This window comes from Oncorhynchus mykiss, chromosome 12 (assembly GCF_013265735.2).
Source record: "Oncorhynchus mykiss isolate Arlee chromosome 12, USDA_OmykA_1.1, whole genome shotgun sequence".
NCBI lineage: Eukaryota > Metazoa > Chordata > Actinopteri > Salmoniformes > Salmonidae > Oncorhynchus > Oncorhynchus mykiss.
In genome coordinates, this window is record NC_048576.1 from 17,564,137 (window position 1) to 17,577,469 (window position 13,333).

The 13,333-nt window shown below is 41.0% G+C and overlaps 1 protein-coding gene across 2 annotated transcripts in view; it reads right to left on the minus strand.

The window, feature by feature from the left end:
• LOC110537096 (voltage-dependent anion-selective channel protein 2) overlaps positions 1–12,401 on the minus strand; it is a 19,403-nt gene extending 7,002 nt beyond the window's left edge. The window contains exons 1-4 of one of the 2 annotated variants that reach the window (XM_036937085.1): positions 12,249–12,401; positions 9,119–9,190; positions 3,230–3,279; positions 2,692–2,694 (exon numbers count right to left, since the gene is read on the minus strand). In XM_036937085.1, the coding sequence (XP_036792980.1) occupies positions 2,692–2,694; positions 3,230–3,279; positions 9,119–9,190; positions 12,249–12,363 (240 nt within the window). In that variant the 5' untranslated portion in view covers positions 12,364–12,401. The remainder of the gene's footprint in view (positions 1–2,691; positions 2,695–3,229; positions 3,280–9,118; positions 9,191–12,248) is intronic. The other variant, XM_036937086.1, reaches the window with a different exon arrangement.
• Positions 12,402–13,333: the final 932 nt, after the last annotated feature.

Consider the following 13,333-nt stretch of genomic DNA (forward strand, 5'->3'; position numbering starts at 1 on the left):
TTATGGAAGAGTGGCAAGAAGAAAGACATTTCTTAAAGATATCCATAAAAAGTGTTGTTTAAAGTTTGCCACAAGCCACCTGGGAGACACACCAAATATGTGGAAGAAGGTGCTCTGGTCAGATGAAACCAAAATTTAACTTTTTGGCAACAATGCAAAACGTTATGTTTGGCGTAAAAGCAACACAGCTGAACACACCATCCCCACTGTCAAACATGGTGGTGGCAGCATCATGGTTTGGGCCTGCTTTTCTTCAGCAGGGACAGGGAAGATGGTTAAAATTGATGGGAAGATGGATGGAGCCAAATACAGGACCATTCTGGAAGAAAACCTGATGGAGTCTGCAAAAGACCTGAGACTGGGGACGGAGATTTGTCTTCCAACAAGACAATGATCCAAAACATAAAGCATAATCTACAATGGAATGGTTCAAAAATAAACATATCCAGGTGTTAGAATGGGCAAGTCAAAGTCCAGACCTGAATCCAATCGAGAATCTGTGGAAAGAACTGAAAACTGCTGTTCACAAATGCTCTCCATCCAACCTCACTGAGCTCGAGCTGTTTAGCAAGGAGGAATGGGAAAAAATGTAAGTCTCTCGATGTGCAAAACTGATAGAGACATACCCCAAGCGACTTACAGCTGTAATCGCAGCAAAAGGTGGCGCTAAAAGTATTAACTTAAGGGGGCTGAATAATTTTGCATGCCCAATTTTTCAGTTTTGGATTTGTTAAAAAAGTTTGAAATATCCAATAAATGTCGTTCCACTTCATGATTGTGTCCCACTTGTTGTTGATTCTTCACAAAAAAATACAGTTTTATATCTTTATGTTTGAAGCCTGAAATGTGGCAAAAGGTCGCAAAGTTCAAGGGGGCCGAATACTTTCGCAAGGCACTGTATGGTGGGATTCGAAATGGTCAGTGATATGTTTATTAACTTGGCATTCAAAGACTTTAGATAGGCAGGCAGGATGGATACAGGTCTATAACAGTTTGGGTCTACAGTGTCACCCCCTTTGAAGAGGGGGATGACCGCGGCAGCTTTCCAATCTTTAGGGATCTCGGACGATACGAAAGAGGTTGAACAGACTGGTAATAGGGGTTGCAACAATGGCGGCGGATCATTTTAGAAAGAGAGGGTCCAGATTGTCTAGCCCAGCTGTTTTGTTCGGGTCCAGGTTTTGCAGCTCTTTCAGAACATCTGCGATCTGGATTTGGGTGAAGGAGAAGCTGGGGAGGCTCAGGCAAGTAGCTGCGGGGGGTGCGGAGCTGTTGGCTGGGATTTGGCTAGTCAGGAGGAAAGCATGGCCAGCCGTAGAGATATGCTTATTGAAATTTTCCATTATCATGGATTTATCCGTGGTGACCATGTTACCTAGCCTCAGTGCAGTGGGTAGCTGGGAGGAGGTGCTCTTGTTCTCCATGGACTTTACAGTGTCCTCAAACTTTTTGGAGTTAGAGCTACAAGGTGCAAATTTCTGTTTGAAAAAGCTAGCGTTTGCTTTCCTGACTGACTGTGTGTATTGGTTCCTGACGTCGCTGAACAGTTGCATTTTGCGTGGGACTGTTCGATGCTATTGCAGTCCGCCACAGGATGTTTTCGTGCTGGTCAAGGGCAGTCAGGTCTGGAGTGAACCAAAGGCTCGCCACCATTGGACTGGAACAGGAAATGCCATTGCACTGGAACAGTGGAAATGCATTCTCTGGAGTGATGACTCATGCTTCACCATCTGGCAGTCCAACGGACAAATCTGTGTTTGGCAGATGCCAGGGGAACGCTACCTGCCCCAATGCATAGTCCCAACTGTAAAGTTTGGTGGTGGAGGAGGAATAATGGTCTGGAGCTGTTTTTTCATGGTTCGGGCTTAGTTCCAGAGTCAGACCCTTAGTTCCAGTGAAGGGAAACCTTAACACTACAGCATACAATGACATTCTAGAATATTCTGTGCTTCCAACTTTTTGGCAACAGTTTGGGGAAGGCCCTTCCCTGTTTCAGCATGACAATGCTCCCGTGCACAAAGTGAGGTCCATAAAGAAATAATTTGTCGAGACCAGTGTAGAAAAACTTGACTGGCCTGCAGAGCCCTGACCTCAACCCCATCGAACACCTTTGGGATGAATTGGAACGCCGTCTGCGAGCCAGGCCTAATCACCCTACACCAGTGCCCGACCTCACTAATGCTCGTAGCTGAATGGAAGCAAGTCCCCGCAGCAATGTTCCAATATCTAGTAGAAAGCCTTCCCATAAGAGTGGAGGCAGCAAATGGGGGCCCAACTCCATATTAATGCCCATGATTTTGGAATGAGATGTTCGACAAGCAGGTGTCCACATACTTTTGTTCATGTAGTGTAGGTGCAGCAAAGCAGTGAATGGCAGTCAGTGGTTGAAGCTGGACAAAGAAATGGATGACAAAATTAAATTAGTTGAAGAGACAAAAATTAAAACATTGACACCAGTCAATCCAGATGGACAAAGAAATGGATGTGAAATACATGTAAATTAGTTGGACAAAATTATAATAGTCACTGGACAGTGATGTAGATGCAAACAGACTAACAGTACCATCTGCTGGACACAAGGATGCTAAAACAAGACTTAACAGTGAAATCAGAGTCTGTCGATGCATCTTCCAGCACGTATCATGTTGTACATACATAGAGACATCAGCACACTGTGGGAGAGAGTCTTACCATCTAAAATAGAGCGCAGTCCAGGAGGCAGGGGGACAGAGCAGGGGTTAGGATAAGCAGATGGAGACAAACAGGCCCCACACACAGTCTTAAACACAAGCTGCCTCTCACACACACAGCCTGTCATATCTCTTTATCCTGAAGCATAAAGCCAAGCAGAGCCAGCAACATCACCTAGCAACCTGTGAACCTTAGAGCCCAGAATTACAAACCGTTAGAAGGGTCGTTATTACAGTACCATAGAGAGACAAGGGTTATTTCTAAAATTACAGTCACAGAATCACTACTAATCACTACTAATCATCTACTTTTTCCTCAAAGAAAGAAAAATGTTCTACTAAGATGTTCTACTAAGCAAGAAGGAATGTTAATGACTGATTAACATTAACAGAGAGAGAAAGAGCAGCCGAGGAAGCGCAGGTGGTACAGTGGAGGGGGGAGAGAGAGAGAAAGAGCAGCCGAGGAAGCGCAGCTGGTACAGTGGAGGGGGGGAGAGAGAGAGAAGTGGAAAAGGGGAGGACAGAAACAGAAGACTCACCACTCCACTCTGAGACTTGGTCTTCAAGTCCAGCTTCACGATGCCGAAGCCTTGAGGGTTAAATAAGAGGTTGAGGAGCTAAGTATATATTTGAGCAGACTTGAAGAACAATGACAATTTGCTTATGATGTGTTGAGTTACATCATGGTTTGCATTTAGGGATGTGCATCTTTCCCCTTCAAGACGTTTCGATTCGTATCCAGATACATGGGCTCCAACATGATACAGGAACGATATGCTTCAGTTTGAATCGATTCGGTGCCATTTCAGCTCCATGCGATTCGATGCACTAACATATGCTGCATAAACCCAGTTACCTCACATTGGTAACATTGCTTTAAGGGTCCATAATAAACCAATTATATAAGGCATTTATAAATTGGGTATTCCCCATGTATTAACTCGCTACTCAAACAATAATAAACCATTTACTAACCAATAGTAAAGCATTTTTGCAGTCCCTAATCTAGAGTGAGTGCAATTTAAACTACTACGTTTTGAGTGACCAGTATAACTTCTCACAAAAAGATGGGCATGCCAATTGTAGACATTCTTGCTGTACCTGGTAAAAGAACAATTATACAACACAGGATGTTTAAGTAAACTCAGCAAAAAAAACATGCTTCACTGTAGGGATGGTGCCAGGTTTCATCCAGATGTGATGCTTTGCTTTCAGGCCAAATAGTTCAATATTGGTTTCATCAGACAAGATAATCTTGTTTCTCACGAGTCCTTTAGGTGCCTTTTGGCAAACTCCAAGCGGATTGTCATGTGCCTTTTACTGAGGAGTGGCTTCCATCTAGCCACTCTACCATAAAAGGCCTGATTGGTGGAGTACTGCAGAGACGGTAGTCCTTCTGGAAGGTCCTACCATCTCCACAGAGGAACTATGGAGCTCTATCAGAGTGACCATTGGGTTCTTGGTCACCTCCCTGACCAAAGCCCTTCTCCCCCGATTGCTCAGTTTGACCGGGCGGACAGCTCTAGGAAAAGTCTTAGTGGTTCCAAACTTCTTCCATTTAAGAATGATGGAGGCCACTGTGTTCTTGGGGACCTTAAAAATTGCAAAAATGTTTTCGTACCCTTCCCCAGATCTGTGCCGAGACACAATCCTGTCTTGGTGCGCTACGGACAATTCATTCGACCTCATTGCTTGGTTTTTCCTCTGACATGCACTGTCAACTGTGGGACATTATATAGACAGGTGTGTGCCTTTCCAAATTATGTCCAATCAATTGAATTTACCACAGGTGAACTCCAATCAAGTTGTAGAAACAGCAAGGATGATCAATGGAAACAGGATGCACCTGAGCTCAATTTCGAGTCTCATTGCAAAGGGTCTGAATACTTATTTAAATAAGGTCTCTGTTTTTATTTTTTTTAACATTTCTAAAAACCTGTTTTTGTTTTGTCATTATGGGGCACTACATTTTTTAAATTTAACTAGGCAAGTCAGTTAAGAATAAATTCTTATTTACAATGACGGCCTAGGAACAGTATTGTGTGTAGATTGATGAAGAAAATAACTGATTTAATCAATTTTAGCACAAGGCTGTAACGTAACAAAATGTGGAAAAAGTCAAGGGGTCTGAATACTTTCCGAATGTAGTGTAGGCCCATCTCATTATCTTATTCAAATGTTAGGCAATGTTGGAATGATTTAACTGTTTTGCTTACTTTGTGTATTATAATTAGCTCGTGTGCTTTTCTTGACGAGGAGCAGATACTATATAATGTTGTTGTGTCTAACCATATTTGCCAGTGACAATCTACCATTAAAATATTTGTTTTCAACAAAAAGTTCAGTAATTGACCCATGTAATTCCAGTTGATAATGCAAGGATTGTTTTGTTTGCGCACTGCGCTGACTGTGCGTCGGTATATTGTACATAAGTGGATCCTCGCGATTGTATTTTCCTCCATTTTTAGACCACATAGGCCTAAGAAAATACTTAAAATGGTAGGCTAACCAAGTCTCTCTCGCTCTCCCTCTCTGTGTGAGAGTAAAGTTAAGGGCTCAACATCTTGTTGAATTTATTTGAACTAATATCTGAATTTCTGTTGGTGTCCATTTTGAAAGTGCTGAATGGATAGGCCCTTGTTTGCTTGCACTTGCTTATATTTAAGGCTAAGTGTTAATGATAAGAATAAACATTGTGAATTTACTGAACATACATTTAAATGATGTTTGTGTATGGTTCAAAAGTCAAAACTCATTTTGGCGTTCGTTATTATTTAAAGAGAATGCGGTTCTAGATTTATAGACTTACACATATCCACAAGGAGTCAGTAGTAACCACATTTGTTTAAGCAAGTCAGTCATATCAGCTATAATTTTTAAAAAGGCAGTAAATAAGGCTTGATGAACTGTTGTGCTGCTAGACAAGGCTCCGCTGATAGCCAAGTGTAGTGGTGTTAAGGATTCACTCCATGGTGCTGAAAGTAGAGGTCGAACGAAAAGGATTTTTCAACGCCGATACCGATGATTGGCGGACCAAAAAAAGCCGATACGGATTATTCTGACTATTTTTTACATTTATTTGTAATAATGACAATTACAACAATACTGAATGAACACTTTTTTAAACGTAATATAATACATCAATAAAATCAATTTAGCCTCAAATAAATAATGAAACATGTTCAATTTGGTTTAAATGATGCAAAAACAAAGTGTTGCAGAAGAAAGTAAAAGTGCAATATGTGCCATGTAAAAAAGCTAATGTTAAAGTTCCTTGCTGGTGGTTCCTTTTAACATAAGTCTTCAATATTCCCAGGTAAGAAGTTTTAGGTTGGGGTTATTATAGGAATTATAGGACTATTTCTCTCTATACGATTTGTATTCATATACCTTTGACTATTGGATGTTTTTATAGGCACTTTAGTATTGCCAGTGTAACAGTATAGCTTCCGTCCCTCTCCTACCTGGGCTCGTACCAGGAACACATCGACAACAGTCACCCTCGAAGCAGCGTTACCCATGCAGAGCATGGGGAACAACCACTCCAAGTCTCAGAGCGAGTGCCGTTTGAAATGCTATTAGCGCGCACCCCGCTAACTAGCTAGCCATTTCACATTGGTTACACCAATCTCGGGAGTTGATAGGCTTGAAGTCATAAACAGCGCAATGCTTGAAGCACAGCAAAAAGCTGCTGGCAAAACGCATGAAAGTGCTGATTGTGCCTACCATCGCTCAGTCAGACTGCTCTATCAAATCATATACTTAATTATAACATAATAACACACAGAAATACGAGCCTTAGGTCATTAATTTGGTCGAATCCGGAAACTATCAGCTCGAAAACAAAATGTTTATTCTTTCAGTGAAATACGGAACCGCATTTTATCTAACGGGTGGCATCCCTAAGTCTAAATATTCCTTTTACATTGCACGACCTTAAATGTTGTCATAATTACGTAAAATTCTGGCAAATTAGTTCGCAACGAGCCAGGCGGGCCAAACTGTTGCATATACCCTGACTCTGCGTGCAATGAACGCAAGAGAAGTGACACAATTTCACCTGGTTAATATTGCCTGCTAACCTGGATTTCTTTTAGCTAAATATGCAGGTTTAAAAATATATACTTCTGTGTATTGATTTTAAGAAAGGCTTCAATGTTATGTTTATGGTTAGGTACACATTGAAGCAACGACAGTCCTTTTTCGCGAATGCGCACCGCATTGATTATATGCAACGCAGGACACGCTAGATAAACTAGTAATATCATCAACCATGTGTAGTTATAACTAGTGATTATGATTGATTGATTGTTTTTTATAAGATAAGTTTAATGCTAGCTAGCAACTTACCTTGGCTTTTTACTGCATTAGCGTAACAGGCAGGCTCCTCGTGAGGCAGGTGGTTAGAGCATTAGACTACTGTAAGGTTGCAAGATTGAATCCCCGAGCTGACAAGGTAAAAATCTGTCATTCTGCCCCTGAACAAGGCAGTTAACCCACTGTACCTAGGCCGTCATTGAAAATAAGAATGTGTTCTTAACTGACTTGCCTAGTTAAATAAAAGGTGTTAAAAATGTTTTTGCCGATTTCCGATTGTTATGAAAACTTGAAATCGGCCCTAAATAATCGGCCATTCCGATTAATCGGTCGACCTCTAGCTGAAAGGAAAGCTCTGCTGTTGGCACAGTTTTATGTACTGTAGTACCTAACAGTTTATGGCCACCGTTTGTCAGTGTTATAGTGCAATGAATGTATTGTTTCGTGTTGTGGCTTTGCTGGCATGCATCTAAAATGTTTTGAGTTTGTCCCACCAAGATTTACCTGCTAATATCGCCACTGCTCTATATATCAAAAATAATACCATATTACACTATTACACTAATTGCAAAACTAACAAAATTATTGCTGTTGGTGAACCTGAATAATCAAAATAAAATCTATTGTAGCAGGTAGAGCCTATAGCCAGATGAGAGTTGTCTCCGGCAGCTTACTTTTAGTCTGGTAAAATACATTTTTCAACAGCGCATAGATAATAACCTAGAAAATTACATTGGTTGTCAGTTAACTAATAAAACCTTATATTGCGCTAGTCATTTGGGGATTTTAATGCTGAAGGTGCCGGACACCGTATGTAGTTTGACTAGGCTACTGATAGTCCCTGGGATCGTTCAGCAGGTAAAAGGACTTGAAGAGCAATGACTGTCAACGCAGTTACATGCTTAGTTCCACACTGAAGAAGAAGACGCATCAGGTGTTACAAAAAAATATATATTTTCAGAAGGTAGAAAGTAAGAACAAAGAGTGAATTAGTGATTCATAACGTTTGAATATATTTTCTGACCAATGCAGCTGCATCTAAAACATTTTAAAACAGAGATCAAGGCATATTGGTGAATCCTTACATCCCTATCTGCTTTGCTTTCTAACAGTCCATAACCTCGCCAGCCAAGTGCAACTTAACATTTTTATGTATCACATTGGCTGATTCCCAGGTGACTTTGGTGTATCAAATTCTAGCACGACCAGACTATAAACAGTAACTTTATCTGTTATTTCATGCTTCAGCTAACTCCTCTGACTGTCATTCATTGTCATGTGTGGAATTTTGGCTTCTCCTTGGTAAGCTAACTGTTCAGGTGTGCAAATGGTTTTACTATTTAGTAACCTATCATAGCCCTTGTTGATGATAGTTAGTAACTCACCATAGCCCTTGTTGAAGATAGTTAGTAACTCACCATAGCCCTTGTTGATGATAGTTAGTAACTCACCATAGCCCTTGCTGAAGATAGTTAGTAACTCACCATAGCCCTTGCTGAAGATAGTTAGTAACTCACCATAGCCCTTGCTGATGATAGTTAGTAACTCACCATAGCCCTTGTTGAAGATAGTTAGTAACTCACCATAGCCCTTGCTGAAGATAGTTAGTAACTCACCATAGCCCTTGCTGAAGATAGTTAGTAACTCACCATAGCCCTTGTTGATGATAGTTAGTAACTCACCATAGCCCTTGCTGAAGATAGTTAGTAACTCACCATAGCCCTTGTTGAAGATAGTTAGTAACTCACCATAGCCCTTGTTGAAGATAGTTAGTAACTCACCATAGCCCTTGCTGATGATAGTTAGTAACTCACCATAGCCCTTGTTGAAGATAGTTAGTAACTCACCATAGCCCTTGCTGAAGATAGTTAGTAACTCACCATAGCCCTTGCTGAAGATAGTTAGTAACTCACCATAGCCCTTGCTGAAGATATTTAGTAACTCACCATAGCCCTTGTTGAAGATAGTTAGTAACTCACCATAGCCCTTGCTGAAGAAAGATAGTAACTCACCATAGCCCTTGTTGATGATAGTTAGTAACGCACCATAGCCCTTGTTGATGATAGTTAGTAACTCACCATAGCCCTTGTTGAAGATAGTTAGTAACTCACCATAGCCCTTGCTGAAGATGTCCTTGGCAGCCTTGCCCAGGTCTGAGTATGAAGGAGGAACAGCCATTGTACCTGGAGAGGAGGAGACAAGTCAGGAAGGTCAACACATGCAAGTCATATACAGTTGTGGCCAGATATATTGGCTCCCTTGACAATATATTCCCCATTTCTTCTAAAATAAGTTGGGGGGGAAAATGGCCTCCTTACCTTGCTAATCGATTTAACATTGCAGAACTATTTTTATTTTTGTAAACTTAAGTTAACAATTAGATTTTCGAAAATAAAGACATGGAGAAAATGGACAAAATTATTGGCAACCCATAGCTGGTACTTGGTTGCACAGCCATTGGCCAAAAGAACTGCCAACAAATGTTTCTTGTAGCCATCAATGACCTTGCTGCACTTTTCTACTGGCAATTTGTCCCACTTTTTAGCAGTAAACTGCTCTAATTCTTCTATGTTTGAGGGGAGCCCTCCATGTGCTGTTTTCAGCTCTCGTCATAGGTTATGGGTGTGATTCAGATCTAGATCATCGCTGGCCGCTCCAGAACAGTCTAGTGATACTTCTTGAACCATTTCAGGGTGCTTTTGCTGTATTTTTGGGGTTGTTGACTTGCTGGAAGACCCACAACCATCAACAGAGACACTGTTTTTGGACACTGGGTTGAACATTACACTCCAAAACACAATGATAATCTGCTGATTTTATGTCTTGCACACATTCAATGCTCCCAGTATCAGAGGCAGCAAAGCAACCCAACAGCATTACCAAACCGCCCCACGTTTGATTTTAGGGAGGGTGTTATTTTCTTTGAATGCTTTATTTAGTCGTTGGTAAACATGAGACCCCACTGCCGAAGGAGACACAAGAAAGCCTAATTGAACTTCTCAAAAACTCCCCTAAACAAGCCTAAATCCTGTGGAAATGTTCTGTGGACCAATGAAACAAAATCAGAGCTCTTTGGCAATACAGATCAGCACTGTGTTTACTGACAACCAAATTAAGCAGTCAATGAAAAGAACACCCTCCAACAATCAAAGACGGGGAGGATTGATAATTCTGTGGGGTTTCCTTGCTGCCTCTGGTACGGGGGGCCTTGAACGTGCAAAAGGCATCATGAAATCAGAAGATTATTAGGTGTTTTGTAGTCCAATGTTGGACCGACCCAGTGTCCAAAAACTGGGTCTTCATTAAATGTTGTGGGTCTTCTTCCAGCTGGACAGCAACACCAAACACAAATCAAAAAGCACCCTGGAATGGATCAATGAGAGATGTTTAAGAAGTGCAAGGCTGCCAATATATTTGGCCGTAACTATGTCCCACTGCAATACTTGACTCAGTGTGTGATGTTCTAGAACGTTGCATACAGCTGACATGATACCTTCAGGACTGATTTGGAAGTTGTCACTAGAAATCTCAGGACTCTCCATTTTGCAAAGCAGTCCAGAAGGACTGCAGTGTGCCAGTGACTATTCTGCAGCATGACTTTCCTGCAGCAGACATTTTTTTCCTAGTGAATCATCAGTGTAGTATAGATGCCCTGTCACATATCCTTGGCAACCAGAGTGCTGGGAGGCTGGGTACCTAGGTCATGTGACCGGTTTCCCAGTGAGTGAGCTCAGCTGGAGAACAGATTGTTTCTTCTGGCAGGAAGCTAGCTAGGCCGACACCAGCATCACACACAGCACTGGATTAGCCTATAGCTTTGATTGACCTACATAACCGTAAGGAGATGCTTTTACATGCCATTCTGGGCAAGTTTCCAAACCTATCATCTCAAGGATAAACTGAAGTCAGAGGTGGCATGTATTTTCTTGACTGGGGACAACAGGAGCTTGCAGAACAGGCTGCAGTATTTACACATCTAGGCCCTTGTGATTTGACAGGACTGGGCATAGGCACATATTGTAACAATATTTGCAGTTATCACAATACCAAACAAATAGATAGTTGATTTTTACTTAGAATTTTATTTTCAGGTGGATTTTGAGTTACCTTGATCTGTCACAAAGCCAAAATATATGTCAGGTTAGTAATTATTTTTTTTATTTAACCAGGTAAGTTGACAGAACACACAGGGTGGGGGATGAATTAGCCAATTGTAGATAACTAGCTAGATGCATCTAATAATGAATACATTTTTTTTTTTTTAAGTTTAATGTTATGTCATCCTTCCAACCAGCTAACAGTAAGGCACTGGTTAATTCACTTGGCTGATTATCTTCTAATTTCAGCACGCAACGACAGCTACGCAACTTAGTTTAGCAAGATAGACTCAACCAGAAAAATGTGTGTTCATCTTGAAGGTGAGGGTCATAGCTATCAGTTACCAAGGTGAGGGTTCTCCTGTAAATGAACGCCACCAGCACAAATGAAAGTACCTAGATGGCTCGCTAGTTTATATATTTCCACAGCTACATTTTCATTTTTCTATTGTTTGCAAGACGAGTGGCGGGCGAACATATTTTGTGCACTGTCTATTTCTGACAAAGGACTGTAGATGGGGCCGTTTAAGTGAGTCAGTTGTGGTGGTTAGCCAGGCTAGTCAAACTGGTTAACATTAGCCAGCTGAAATGTTGGCTAGCGTAGATAACGTTACAGCTGCATGATGCACTGGAATCAGTAAGAGTAAATATGCCAACAACGACAAAAAGTATCATATATAAAAAGTTAAGTACTTAATTTGATAAATATTGCAGCTAGTTAGCCTCGTTAGCTAGTTAACTAACAGTAGCTAATAGTGGAAAAATAATGGTACACGCCCCTTATTTCTTAAAAAAAACAACTGTTAATCCTTTAAAACGTTAAAATAACGTTAAATAGTTTCATCTCGTTAATTGCAACACAACTCTACATGGGATTATACAGCACAACATTATGTAATATTTGCTAGCTAAAAGGTTAGCATGTTAACCACATTAGCTAAAACAGATGGACATTGGAATAGGCCCTTGTAGCGAGCTACCTAACATTAGCTAGTTGGTGCAGTGGCTAACCTTGGACAACCGCGCTAACTATTGTAGTGACATTTACTGTCAATGATTCATTCATGCGATGAATGGCATTATTAAAAAAAAAAACATTAATGTTTTATATTAGCTACATCAACAGTTAAATGTTCATAGCTACCGATTTTATGATGTGAAGCAAGGAGAGGAGATGTCTGGTCCTTTTTCACCCTGTCAAAGCTAGCATCTGCCGGCCTGGCAAAGATAGGGCACAGTGAAGGAGACACAGGGAGCATGCGCAATTCACAGGGGCGACTGTTTGAACGACTGCAGAAATATGCAATTTACCTGCCGGTACATAATCCACATTTCTTCAATTAATTCCAGCATTTTCTAAAACAGTAGTAGTTTCAATTATTGTATTTATATTAGTCGAAGTGCATCTCAAATGTCAGCAATTTACAGCCTTTTTTTTACTGCTTACAGTTTGAAACATCATTATATTCGGACGAAAATAGATTTTTTTGTGCCCAATAATAAGATGAGAAAGATAAATCATCATCACTGTAGCCCCCCCCCCCCCCCCCCCCCTATGAGCAAAATACGTCAAAATACGTTGAAAAAACGTTGAAAATAGTCTTGTGCTCACTGGGATAGGAAATGGGGAATGTAATGCTTACAAAGGGCCCAATGGCTGTGTTAGGGTCAAAATATTTTTTTTAAAATTTTTTTTATTTATCCGTTATTTTACCAGGTAAATTGACTGAGAACACGTTCTCATTTGCAGCAACGACCTGGGGAATAGTTACAGGGGAGAGGAGGGGGATTAATGAGCCAATTGTAAACTGGGGATTATTAGGTGACCATGATGGTTTGAGGGCCAGATTGGTGAAAAACACAATTGCTGTTGTCATTTACACCTGCACTTTAGGCCAGTGGCCACCCTGATAAAGTTTACAGCAGGATATTTGGAGAGGCAGCATTGGGAGCTATTTTTACAGTCTAGTTGGGAGAACGTGAGGTGTCTGTTTCTCAAACCAGACACTCTAATGTACTTGTTCTCTTGCTTAGTTGTGCACCGGGGCCTCCCACTCCTCTTTCTATTCTGGTTAGGGCCAGTTTGCGCTGTTCTGTGAAGGGAGTAGTACACAGCGTTGCACGAGATCTTCAGTTTCTTGGCAATTTCACACATGGAATAACCTTCATTTCTCAGAACCAGAAAAGACTGGTGAGTTTCATAAGTAAGTCCTTTGTTTCTGGCCATTT